The 14,914-nt window shown below is 33.3% G+C and overlaps 1 protein-coding gene across 1 annotated transcript; it reads right to left on the bottom strand.

Moving 5' to 3' along the window:
• Positions 1-2,787: 2,787 nt before the first annotated feature.
• On the bottom strand, positions 2,788-3,303 carry LOC145948023 (uncharacterized). Its single transcript, XM_083057792.1, has one exon. It carries the CDS (start codon positions 3,301-3,303, stop codon positions 2,788-2,790), a length of 516 nt encoding a protein of 171 aa, XP_082913918.1.
• Between the last annotated feature and the right edge of the window lie 11,611 nt (positions 3,304-14,914).

The following is a 14,914-nucleotide window of genomic DNA, read 5'->3' as shown; positions in this document are numbered from 1 at the left end:
ATGATACTTTAAAATTTTCTTCGGAACGCGTCTAATGATGTCCACAGTTTTATAAGCGTTGGACCGCTAACAATGCGAGTTCATACGATTAACAACGCCAAACTCATAAGTCTCGAATCTTCAAATGTATGCATGATGATGATCGAATCGACGTTACATCGTATGTTCGATCTCGATCCATGCATTGATGTATCTTTTGATCGATTGGTTAAAATTACCGAGACAGTCGATGTTAAATTTACACAATTTTCAAATATCGCGTCCAATGTAACGAGAATCCTAAAGAAGTATCAAATGTAATACGCGCTAGCGACGCCTTCAATAAACATCAACTCATCGATTGTGAGCTGGCAGCTTTAATTTTTAGTCCATAATATGTAAGAAAAAATATATAAATAAAGAGTTTTTAAAGTCTAAATTATTAATTGTAATTTTTGCATGCATTTCCATTCTCCATCTTTCTCCCACCCGTAAGCAGCTCTCATACATAACTTGTTGCGGGGTCCTTGCGGGGTCTGACGTCATACGGGGAAGGGGAAACGCCAGGCTAGAGACTGAGAGGTAGCGTGAGAGAGAAGAAAGAGATAGCGCATGTGAAGGAGAGATATGTCGCGGCGAGGTACACGAAAGAGTGACAGATAGCGCGAGGCTGGGAACCGTGAGAGAGATAGCGCGAGAGAGAAGAAAGAGATAGCGCGAGGCGCATGCGAAGGAGATTTTTTTTTTTTAAATATTTTTTTCCAATATTAATAATAATGATTCTTTTATAATAATATTCTTAATATAAATGGGAGGAAAGAGAGGAATTATTCTAAAGTAAAATATGTGTTTTTATGTTTAAAATAATTTTTTTTTTATTCATAAAATAGGTATGTGTAATATTTATAATTTTGTGTGTGTGTGTGTGTGTGTGTGTGTGTGTGCGTGTGAATGTGTGTGTATGTGAATTTAAAATTTAAAATATAAGAATATATAAGAATATAATAATATAATATGAATATAATATAAAAATATAAAAAATATAATAATATAATATGAATATATAAGAAAAATACAAATAATAAGATAAATAGATAAACAATATAAATTTAAAATACAAAATATAAAAATTTTTAATGCGTCGGCGGCAAGCGGTTGAGCAGCGGCTGCGAGGTGGTGGGGCGGTGGCAGCGAGGCGGTAGAGGACCATTATGGGACAGCAAGGGGTCCCTTCTGCATAACAGAAAATTTTTTTTTATTAATTTATAAATATTTTAATTTATTTAAATAAATACTTACAAGTATTACATACTGCCTTCATGACAGGTTAGGGAGAATATGGTTCCTCAATATCTCGGTCTGAAAAATTATAATGGTTCCTCAATATCTTGGTCCGAAAAATCATAATCCGATGATTCGCATGATGCCGATGGTGATGGCATATCCATTCGACCAATACGAGATGGGTCCTCAGATCCTTTAAAGTAAACCACACAGCTTTTATAGCAACGTCGAAAGCATTTGATATTGTTGTGTGCTCTGAAGCATTTAGATAAACCGCCAGTTGTTCTTAAAATATCTTCATGAATTTCTATAAAATGGGCCAAATCTTTTGTTTGGGGTTTCTGTACACCGAGTTCACGATTTCGTAGAAACTGTACCACCGAAGACACCTTCGATTTTTTCTGACTCGCCAGTTTCACAACACTTGTAGAATTCTCACTTTAAGTGTCCCAGCACAATCTCCAAAAGTTTATTTTGTGCAAATAGGACACATATCACATGGAAATATCTGACACAATGATTTTCTACAATAGCAACACTGTTCGATAACAATAAAATGTAATTTTTGTACGTACCGAACGTAACTTCTTAACTCTTATTCCAAGATTAATATCAATTCTTTTTATATTCTTGCTATGTATAATCCTTCCTTGTTTTACGACGTTATTTCATATTATGTACAGGACTGAATGTAGTACAGGTTATATAGGAGTTGTCTTCATCTTAGAAACAGGAACCAGAATATTTATAGGATTCAAAACAGGAACCAGGATATATATATATATATATATATATATATCTGTAAAGAATTCCTGCGTCTCTAAAGAAATTAGGAAATATAATTAAAATATGAATTAAATGATATCACCGTAAGGCAAGATAAAAATGATTATGGATAATATCACCGTAAGGCAAAATATGAATAAGAGTTTTATAGTTTTCAGTTATCACCTTTTAAGGCAGAGAAAATATTAATCAGCTTTGATAAGATTAGATTGATAAAAATATAAATCACCATAAGGCAAAGATAGAATTAATTTGATAAAGATATAAATCACCATAAGGCAAAGATATATTAATCACCATAAGGCAAAGATAGAATTTGTTTGATAAAGATATAAATCACCATAAGGCAAAGATATATTAATCACCATAAGGCAAAGATAGAATTTGTTTGATAAAGATATAAATCACCATAAGGCAAAGATATATTAATCACCATAAGGCAAAGATAGAATTTGTTTGATCACCTTATGGCTAGCCTCAAATAATTGGCTTGATGGAAGGTATCGACTATCATGATATGTACTTACATGATGTCCCCAATTGGACAAAGTCGACCTTCCTAACCAGATATATGTAATTAACCAAATATATTTCGATGTATCTCTGATGATCTTGATATTTCCGTACGATGCGCATCGTGTCGATTCAAACATAAAACGAACCACCATAAACAGCTGCATAGCAACCAGATCTTTTTCTTTTCTCACGGCACTCTATGAAAGATTCGAATAGACTTTCCTATACATTTTCTCCGCCCGCATTCAACAATAGATTTGTTGAATGAATTTCAGGATCAGTTGGGATAATACATAATTTTGTTATAGGTCTCTTGTAAATAGAGTTTGCAGTTTTCACTGTAACAACTCTGGTTAAACCGTCTGGTCCTGGATGTAAATGTATGACTCTTGCGAGGGGCCACTTTCCTGGCGGGTAACGCTCATCCGTAATTAATACTAAGGATCCTTCCTTTATTTCATTCGAAGGGTGATACCATTTAGAAATGGCTTGATACCTTTGTAAACACTCTATAGACCATCTTGACCAAAAGTGATCTACTTTCTGTTTAAGTAATTGCCAGCGTGAAAGCAAAGATGTCTTTTCAGTTAATAGACTCGGTTCCGGTAATGTAGTTGGTGCTTCTCCAATAAGAAAATGTCCTGGAGTCAGGGGTGAATAGTCAGATGCATCATCTGATAAAGGACATAATGGCCTTGAATTTAACACTGCTTCTATTTGTACAGTTATCGTTGTCATTTCTTCATACGTTAATATAGTATCCTTTAAAATTCGTTGTAAATGAAATTTAATAGATTTTACAGCTGCTTCCCACTTTCCTCCAAAATGAGGGGTTGATGGAGGATTGAATTTCCATTCAGTGTTATCTTTAGCGAGAAGATAGGCAAGGTCACGTAATTCATTAGAAGATGACTTGAAAAAACGTCTTAAAGTTGCATCAGCTCCAACAAAGTTTGTTCCACAATCACTTTGTAGCGTAGAACATATACCTCTTCTACCAGTAAACCGTTTATAGGCAGCTATAAATGCATCAGTGGTATAATCCGTAACTACTTCTATATGTATTGCTGATGTTGTGAGACAAACAAATATAGCTAAATAGCCTTTATAAGTTTTTGCCGCTCGCCCTCTCCAAGTCTTCATTATCACGGGACCAGCATAATCTAAACCTGTGTTATAAAAAGGTCTTGCTGGAGTCACACGTGATGATGGTAATTGACCCATGAGCTGTTTCGCTCGAATTCCGCGATACCGTGCACACCTTCCACATCTTAGGATGTAAGAACGTACAGGTGCTCTTCCACCGATAATCCAATATGAACTTCGTAAAAAACCGAGAGTAACTTGAGTACCTCCATGTAGCGTCCTTTTGTGAGCATCATCAATAATCAAAGTACTTAACGAAGATCTTCTTGGTATAATAAGTGGATGTTTTGTGTCAGACTCTATCTGTGCATTATGGAGACGACCTCCAACACGAAGTAATCCTTCATGGTCTCGTGATAAAAGGTGTAAGGCGAATCAAAGGGTTGGATTTAGGCAAATGCTCTCTATTAGAAATTATACGAATCTCGTTCGAAAACCATGCTTGTTGTACAATTCGTACCCAAAAATTACGACTCTTCTCGATTTCCATGGGTGTTATGGGATGTTTAATCAGTGTTGATTGTGATTCTCTACGGAGACAACGAATAAATCTGCGACAAATAGAAGTAATTCGTAATAATTTCATGAGTGAAGAGTACTTATCCAACAATTCCCAGTATAAAGGTTGATGGGTGACAGCAATCATGACTTGTCTGGATCGTTCTTCCAAACCAGTTTCCGGTAACTCTTTACACTTGAAAGAAGGCCAAGATGATGGAGACTCAGAAAGCCAATTTGGTCCTTTCCACCATAGATCAAATTTAATTAATTGATCTGGCCTTAAACCACGAGATGCACAATCCGCAGGATTTTCTTTCCCAGGAACAAAATGCCAAGATCCATAAGGTAATAATTCTTGTATAGTAGATACACGATTACGAACAAAATCTTTCCATTTGGTTGGATGAACCGAAATCCAAGAAAGAGTTACAGATGAATCAGACCAACAAAACACCGATACGTCAGAAAGTGCTAGTGCTTTTAAAATATGTACAGTTAATCGCGCTAATAACAAAGCCGCAACAAGTTCAAGACGTGGAATCGTAAGCCGTTTAATTGGTGCAACCTTTGTCTTGGAACAAATCAGTTGAGTAGATATTTTACCATCGTTACTGGAAATTCTTATATAAATCACAGCTGCCATGGCTAATTCTGATGCATCTGAAAATCCATGAATTTCAACAGAAGTACTGGAATGAACATAACCAAACCATCTAGGAATTGCTAATTGATCTAGATGCTGAAGTTGTTTTCTAAAATTCTCCCAACGATATTGCATGTCTTGAGAAAGAGGTTCATCCCATTCAATCTTTCTTAACCAGAGTTCTTGAAGAAAGATTTTGGCTGTTATGAGAATAGGTGCGATAAGTCCTAATGGATCATATAATTTTGCGATTTCAGAAGAAATTATTCTTTTAGTATATTTTGTAGTAGATGTTGGTAAAGCTGAAAAATGAAACGTGTCCGAGTCGGGTCTCCAAATAAGACCTAATATCTTGCAAAGTGTAGATTCAATTTCCACAGCAGATGACGATTCTTCACATTCTTCACCCGACATCGACATTGGCAGAATCTCTCTACAATTACTACTCCATTTTTCTAAAGGAAATCCACCCGCTGCACATAATTGAATAAGTTGATTGACAATCTCTTTAACTTCCGAAATTGAATCCGCTCCTCCAAAGATATCATCAACATATCTTCCCTTTGTCAAAGGAATAACAGCCTTAGGAAAATGATGACCTTCGTCGGTTACTAATTGTTGTAATGCTCGTAATGCAAGAAACGGAGCACAGACAAGTCCATAAGTTACAGTTGTGAGTCTAAAAGCTACCAGTTGATTTTCAGAACCTCGCCACAATATCCTTTGTAAATCCCAATCGTCAGGATTAAGAGCAATTTGTCGAAACATTTTAACTATATCTGTAGAAAAAAGAAATCGATGTGTACGAATCCATATAAGAATATCTGAAATATCTGTCTGAAGTTTTGCGCCTGCGTGAAGCAGATCATTAAGAGAATAACCACTGTTTGTACGGCTAGACCCATTAAAAACAACTCTTAATTTTGTGGTACGACTGCTTTCTCGAAGAACTCCATGGTGTGGTAAATAGTGTATAGGAGAATTATTATTTCCGGAAATATCAGCTAACATCATATGACCCAATGTTTTGTATTCTTCTATGAAATCAACATAGAGTTCTTGAAACTTGGGATTTAAAGTAAATCGTTGAAATAATCTATTGAGACAACATAGTGCCTTTTGTTTTGAATCACCCAGAAGTGAAGGATTTGATTTTAGAGGAAGACGTACAACATATCTTCCAGTAGCATCTCTTGTATGAGTAGACAAAAAATGTCGTTCACACTCTTCTTCTTCCTCACTTAATTTAGATTCCGTTGTAGTAGGTAGTTCCTCTTGATTCCAAAATCTAGCAATAAGATCTTGTAAATCATGATCCAAAGTACAATGATACGTTCTTGCTGAATTAGATAAATCATTTTCTGATATTGGTCCTGAAAGAACCCATCCGAAAATAGTTTGCTGAGCAATAGGCGTTGACAAATCCCCTCGTATTAATCCTGGCAGAATTACCGAGCCATAATTATCTGAACCTAAAATGATATGAATATGACCAGAACAAAAAAAATCAGGATCTGCAAGTTGAAGTCCAGCAATATGAGACCAAGTATGACAAGACGCGTTAAAAGGCGGTAATTTATTTGTTAGACGAGGTAACACGTAGGCTTCGATTGTACAATTATAAGTTGGATCATAGATGGACTGTAATCTTATTGTAACACTTCCTTTAGTGTGACCGGAATATGTACCACCGACTCCAAGAAGTGGTATTGAAGCTGAACTGCGTTTTAGTTGTGCATGATTTACTAAATTTTCTGAAATAAAAGATAATTCTGATCCTTGATCTATTAATAAACGTACTGCAAAATTTACATCTTTATTTTTATGTAATATGGCTCTACTCGTAGCTAATAACGTAAATTTTGGTAAAGAATTTGCTTGTCCAGATTGATGAGCACATAATTTGTTTTGTCATTCTATTGAAGGTTGTAACTGAGGATTTTCTTTAGATTGAGTAGATTGAGCATTATCTATCTTAGATGATTTTTCACCAAAATGTTTTGATGAAGACACGTTGATGTCATGAATTGAAGTATGATGCTTCTTTCCACATTTGAGACATCTTTTTAAAGAATTACATTTGCTTGCTACATGTGGGCCAAGACAATTAAAACATCGTCGATGCTTCATAATAATATCCCTTCGTTGTTGCTGAGTTTTCGAATGATATTGATCGCACTTTGCTAAAAAATGTGAAGATCCACATAGCGGGCAAATGAAAGAATTAGTAAAAGAATTTTGATTAGATGATGTAGCTACATGAGCAGCTATTTTTGTACGAGACTTTCCAAAAGAGGAATGATCCTTATCCTTATGTGATCCAGAAGAAAAAGTATTATTATGTAAATTAAGATTCTCTAAAGCTCGTGTCCTCCCAATAAGAAATTCTTCAAATTGTAAGTAAGTCGGATATGAAGAGGTTGAACCAAGTTTAACCTCCCATGCTTCTCGAGTTTCAGGATCAAGTATTCTTACGAGCTGATGTAATAATAATGGATCCCAATGATCTACTTCACAGTTCAAAGCACGTAAAGCACCAATAACTTCTGATATGGTTGTCAAAAGAGTTCTGAGACCTTGAGCGCATTTTGTTTTAAGCGGCTTTAAATTTGTAATTCTATCCAATTGAGTAGTAATCAAAAATCGTTTATTCTCATATCTTGATACTAATATATCCCATGCAACAGTAAAATTTTCATCAGAAATAGGCAAATTATACATTAACCGAGCCGCTTCACCAGTTACACATGTCTTCAAATAATGCATCTTCTCAACGTTTGATAAATCTTCATTATCGTGAATCAAAGAAACAAATAAATCATGGAATGATCTCCATGATTGATAATCTCCTGAAAAGCTTGGTAATTTTATACGAGGCAATGCACTACGAGGTAATTGTGAGGTAGATGATGCTACATGTTCCGAATGAGTAGGTCGAGATTGCCGATCTACCGTTTCTAAATCATCTCGATATGTAAGTAATTTAGCACGAGAATATACATAAAACGCTTGACAACGTTCATACACGTGTTCTTTAATATATGATTGATCATTATTCTCAGAAAGTATCTCAAGATATAAATTTTCATGTTCTACTTGAAATTTAGACCAATTCTGATCAAGTAAATCCAAACGTGTATTAATTAATTGACGATTTAAACGTGAAATTTCTACGATATCAAAATCCGCTGCATCTTGTATTAGATTAAATCGACTTTTTTGTAAAGCGATCTTTGCTTCTATATTAGACATCTTGAAAAGCTTGGGATCCGGCTCGAAGGACCAAAAAATGTTCGATAACAATAAAATGTAATTTTTGTACGTACCGAACGTAACTTCTTAACTCTTATTCCAAGATTAATATCAATTCTTTTTATATTCTTGCTATGTATAATCCTTCCTTGTTTTACGACGTTATTTCATATTATGTACAGGACTGAATGTAGTACAGGTTATATAGGAGTTGTCTTCATCTTAGAAACAGGAACCAGAATATTTATAGGATTCAAAACAGGAACCAGGATATATATATATATATATATATATATATATATATATATATCTGTAAAGAATTCCTGCGTCTCTAAAGAAATTAGGAAATATAATTAAAATATGAATTAAATGATATCACCGTAAGGCAAGATAAAAATGATTATGGATAATATCACCGTAAGGCAAAATATGAATAAGAGTTTTATAGTTTTCAGTTATCACCTTTTAAGGCAGAGAAAATATTAATCAGCTTTGATAAGATTAGATTGATAAAAATATAAATCACCATAAGGCAAAGATAGAATTAATTTGATAAAGATATAAATCACCATAAGGCAAAGATATATTAATCACCATAAGGCAAAGATAGAATTTGTTTGATAAAGATATAAATCACCATAAGGCAAAGATATATTAATCACCATAAGGCAAAGATAGAATTTGTTTGATAAAGATATAAATCACCATAAGGCAAAGATATATTAATCACCATAAGGCAAAGATAGAATTTGTTTGATCACCTTATGGCTAGCCTCAAATAATTGGCTTGATGGAAGGTATCGACTATCATGATATGTACTTACATGATGTCCCCAATTGGACAAAGTCGACCTTCCTAACCAGATATATGTAATTAACCAAATATATTTCGATGTATCTCTGATGATCTTGATATTTCCGTACGATGCGCATCGTGTCGATTCAAACATAAAACGAACCACCATAAACAGCTGCATAGCAACCAGATCTTTTTCTTTTCTCACGGCACTCTATGAAAGATTCGAATAGACTTTCCTATACAAACACCATCGACAATCCACTGCATTGTGTAATTTAATCACATGCTTTCGTACAGCATACATGTGTCCGAAATCTTGAATAGAGATCATACATGAAGTACATAAAGCCAGAGCACCACCCGTAGAATAATAAAAGTATATGGCGCAAACTTTTGTACGTCCGTTTAGCGCAAGGATTTGTGAATTAGACACTACCTTGTTGATCACTAATATAATTACTGTCACTCAACAACAATGATCTTCGTCAGATTCGTCTACATTGTTATCCGACAACTCGTGATCTTCATCAGATGACTCGTCTAATATTCTCTCGAAATTATTATTTTCCATTTCTTTTTAACTCACTACACTGTGCCACTGACACTTCGCACAGGACACTTAGCTCTTTACTATATGAATACTGAATACTTTGTGATGAACATCGTGGATACAGACCCGCTCTCCATAAGTTTCAACCCCCATCCCTCTCAAAATTATCGCAAAGGAATATCATAGTAATAAAATCGAGCGCTATCTGTTTACGACCGATTTTCTGCGAGGGTACAAAGCAGCCGAACGTTGACGCCGATACGTTGCATTCTTCCTTAAAAATATTAAGAAAAAATGTTTCGCTCTCGTTTATGGAGGATTTTCCGCGAGGGTACAAAGCTGCCGAACGTCAACGCTTTTGCACCTAATCACGTTTCAACATGTTCGTCGCAGCGTTGGCCCTAAAATCTTCATTTCTTTCCTAATGATAAAATGTCCATAAAATGAAAAACATAGTTTTATGGATTCTAGAACGCTCCGTTGACAAGTTCGAGCAGCCGGACATCGGCGCTTCCGTAATAAAATTATACTAGCGAGGGTACAAAATTGTCGATCGTCGGCGCTTGTTCTATACCTTTTTGGGAAAATGTCTAGGATCCCTCATAAAAAAAAAAAAAAAAAGTCGTAAAGATATCCATCTACAAATATTGCACTCAGAAAACTCCCCCTCCTTTGTCGAAACATCCCCTCCACCCGCGTGACGTCAGCCCCCGCACCATCGAGATACCCGCGCCCCGCGTGACGTCATACCCCTCGCCACGGAGAACCCCCCGCGCCCCGCACTCCCCTCGGAGGACCTGAGTTAGAATTGGCATAGTATACCTACTCCTGTCAATCACAATTATTTTGCTCTTTATATAAAAGGCCATGAATTTAAGATTTAAAATTCAAGATTTTCTTAATACGCTGAAAAGCTGACAAAAATTTTAAAACTTTTTCGTTAGTCAATTAATACTTTGATATCATTTGGGAAAGCTATCTAGACAACCTATTTTCGCATTACGAATTATTTGTAAACTGAAAATCGGAAGATAATGAAAATTGATTAGAATTGCTGTTGTCGTCATAATTGCTTAATTTTAAAACAAGAAATTGTATTAAATTGAAGATTACAATGTGAAAACAAGTTTATGATTTATAATAATAAAATCTTGTAATAAAAATATGCACATCGCAACACACACACATTAGTTTTTATATAAATAACATTATAAATTACAAGAAAAGTCATTTACTTTTTATTTAAAAATTAAAAATAGTTTTGATAGAAAGAACATATAAATACCTTTTGTATAATTTTAAAAGAAATAAAATTTTCTTCAATGATTTAATATCAAATAAATGGATTTTTTTTATTGTGAGAAACTTATTATTTTTTGCAGAAATAAAAAAATATTAATTAAGCCATACAGGATGTTTTATTTTAAATAATGCATTTATTTTTAAAATAACAACTACGCATATTTTTTAAGAAAATTATAAGTAGTTTCGTTTAAATGAGTAATGATGACCTCGAAATCTCAAAAATATCTCCACCTGGAATAAGACTATATGCTTATGACAAAATGTCTCTCTCATAATCCCACAACTTTTGTGAATGAAACATTTTTTTATGAAAACCTTTTGTTGACCTCTGACAATGAGTCAGCGGGAGGGCATAGTAAAAATTTACTCCAAACGACGCCGGGCGTTCGAGTCGAACGAACATGCTTGGCCAAATAGAGGCTTCTTTTCTATATTCCTGCACTAATGAACTGCAATAAGTTAGAATGAAACAAATATATTTTGTTTCACTTTAACTTATAGCATCAGTGTGCATATAGTTCAGTGCAGGAATAGAAAGCAAGCCTTAGGTCAAAACACACACACACACATACACACACACACACACACAGCAACCAGAAAAAAAAGTTTGCTCTTACTCTAGCTCTTTAAAAGCCGTTCGGTCGATGATTCCATGTGGCAAAAGAATTTAATCTCTTTTGCTCGGGATGGGACTCTGTGCGATCTTGGTTTACAGGATGAGTTAATATATATTGATTAAATCATAGCAAATAAAAATATTTTACATATTTTTTCTTGCATAGAAAGATTAAAAATTATATATATATATATATATATATACATATATGTATGTATAATATAATATGATTATATAAAATATATGACTATATATAATTTTGATTGTATTTAATTAATGTATTAATAATTTTAATTTTTTTTATAATAGAACATATATGTATAATTTATGAGAAGTTATAAATATATATATAATTTGTAAAATAATGCAATATAGAATTATTATTAATTATGTATATACTTTCTAAAATTTAAAATTCTGTTTTATATGTATTTATTAATTGAAATTGCCTATATTAAAAATTATTATTAAATATTAAAAAACAAAAAATATTTCAAATAAGTATAGATTTAAAAAAATGTTTAAATTTTAAATAGTATTAAACTTTGAAAATAGTTCAAATATGTATGTTGACAAAGTAAATATTTTAAAATATCTGTAATTCGTGACATATACAAATAAATGCTATATTTAAAATATATGCTATATATAAAATAATGAAAATTTCACAATATATAAAAATTTTGAAAAGTAGCACTATACAAAATATTTTAAGATCAAGATATTAAAAAATGACAAAGTTACAAGTTAAATTTATGACTTTCAATATACAGACCGAAAACTTATTAATCTTCAAATATAGACAAAAATGGAACCTTTTCTTATTTTAGTCTTTTATTTGTAGATGGTGCACTTAGGATGAGAAATGAGACAATGGAACGTGTTCATTCATGATGAGAAGAGAATGTTTGACATGCTTGTGACATATGGACAAAAGAATGCCTAGACGCTGAACAGGTTTTATGTCAGTTTTGGAACAAGCAACACGCCAAGTCATAGTGATGTGGGTATGGGGAGAGTCAAAGTACGTGCGAGCTCGTCGAACTAAATTTTTTATAAAAAATTATATAATATTGACTATAAAATAGAATTAATTTAAAGATATCGCGCGCGTCGTAATTCTGATTTAAACAATAAATAGATATGTGTTTTATTGAATAACTAAAATTAAAATCGAGCGATTCAATATTTTTTAAGAATTTTATATTAAAAGTTTTCAAAATATAGTTCCAAAAGAAGCATTAATAAAAGACGCGTTTTGTTAAAAATTTTATTAAATTATTTTAAAGTTTTTTTTTGCATAGGGATATAACGCAAAGAAAAAATATTTATGGCTTTATCCATAATAGCGAAACCATGCGACAAACCTAACCATCCGTTTAAATAATTTAAAAATATTTTGTATTAATTATTTGCAATTTAAGATCAAGATATTAATTTGACTTATGAGCGTTAGTTGCGTGTTGTATAATTTTGATGAAAATTTTCGCCTGAAGTTTAATTTTCACAATTTTCCAACTTTCTTACGTTTTCTCTATAAGTCAGCCAATTGCTTTGCTCTGCGTGGTCAATTCGCTACGGTTAACGATACTTTCATTCGCAAACTAGCCCAAACTCTTAGTATAACACGACTTTTATCTTCGACGTACCTGCGGCCAGTTCTGGGACGCGCAACAGGTAAAATCGTAGTTGTAAAGCTATGGTTACTTCCAGGCATTTTTTTGTCCAGGTTTCTTCTTTGTCTATATTTGAAGGTTGACAATTTTTTAATCTGAATGTTGCAGATGTTGTCTTTATTTTAATAAAAATTAAGTTTCCTTAATTTATTTCGTGAGTAGTATATATCTATGAGAAATATATTACCCAAGTATATTTAAAAGTATAAAAATTAATTATTTATTACATAATTAATGAATCATGGAACGTATTATTGTTCTAATTACTCAATCCTGTTACACAATTATTTTGCAATGCGTTTTAAATCCAAATTATATTTATTAGATCTTTAATAAATTAAACGATAAAGCATTGAACAGAATATATTTACCTCTAAGTATTTCCTAAATATATTATGTACTATAACATATATATATATATATATATATATATATATATACATATATACATATATACAAAAAATATTAAATTATATATTGAATTTTAAAAGTAAATTAATTATTTATTAAAAAACTAATGATTTATGGAACTTATTCTTATTTTAATTACTCTCTACTTTTAGTACTATTTTACTATTTTATCTTTTTATTACGAGTTCTATATTCGAATCAGTATGAATAATAGAAGTAGACAATTAGGACTTGGGGGGGGAAAGAAAAAAAGAAAATATCTTGTGAGAGAGAAGAAGAATTAGTAAAAAGGAAAACACAGGTAAAATAAAATAAAAGAAGACATTAGTTACGAATGAAAATGCTTGAGAGATAATCTTATTATAGATAAATAGCATAAAATTCGCTGGAGGCAAAAAATGCAGTTAGTTTAAGATATAGATAAATCAATAATGCAAACCACTGTGCAAAACTAAAAAATAAAAGAAGGAGCATCTGCCCGAATAGATAAAGCCAGAATCGTACAAATTATGATGTCACACATAATATCACGTAATGACACTAAATTCACATGTTTAATTAATAATATTTCTTCAGTAGTACCTAACATAATTTCGCTTTACGCATTATTTTACACTATTTTACACACACCATTCAGATTCTTATATCCGTGAGATGACTTCAAGTAACGTAATCACAAACCATGTATAACGATAGTTGGCATCATCCCCATTCTCAAAAAATCAGCAAATTTCCCTTTCTATACTCATTCAGTGGACGAGACCTGAAAAGCGCATAGAGAATTTGGAAATTCTTTTTTTTCCCTCTAAAGAAGAAGGTGAGCGTAGCTAAAAGTAGTAATACTATGAGAGTTCTAACCCATGGGGCTCCGAGGGGGGGTGCGGGGCGCGGGGGGTTCTCCAAGGCGAGGGGTATGACGTCACGCGGGGTGGGGGTATCTCGTAGGCGCGGGGGCTGACGTCACGCGGGTGGAGGGGGATGTTTCGACAAAAGAGGGGGAGTTTTCTGAGTGCAATATTTGTAGATGGTATCTTTACGACTTTTTTATGAGGGTTCTTAGACATTTTCCCCAAAGAGGTATAGAACAAGCGCCGATGATTAACAATTTTGTACCCTCGTTAATATAATTTTATTACGGAAGCGCCGATGTCCGGCTGCTCGTCAACGGAGCGTTCTAGAATCCATTAAAACTATGTCTTTCATTTTATAGACATTTTATCATTAGGAAAGGAATGAAGATTTTAGGGCCGACGCTGCGACGAACATGTCTAAACGTGATTTAATAGGCCTCTACCTATTTGCGTTGACGTTCGGCAGCTTTGTACCCTCGCGGAAAATCTCCCATAAAAACGAGAGCGAAACATTTTTCTTAATATTTTTTAAGGAAGAATGCAACGTATCGGCGCCAACGTTCGGCAGCTTGTGTCCTTACTCCTCTATCCATAAAACC

Source organism: Prenolepis imparis, unplaced genomic scaffold (assembly GCF_030444845.1).
Source record: "Prenolepis imparis isolate NDT839.2.m4 unplaced genomic scaffold, iyPreImpa1.0 SCAF_214, whole genome shotgun sequence".
In the NCBI taxonomy this organism is placed as follows: Eukaryota; Metazoa; Arthropoda; class Insecta; order Hymenoptera; family Formicidae; genus Prenolepis; species Prenolepis imparis.
Note: the sequence above shows the minus strand (reverse complement) of the source record. Positions and strands in the feature narration are given on the sequence as shown.

Coding starts and splice junctions, on each gene's coding strand:
- LOC145948023 (XM_083057792.1), bottom strand. CDS start 3,303: ATGACAACGATAACTGTACAAATAGAAGCAGTGTTAAATTCAAGGCCA.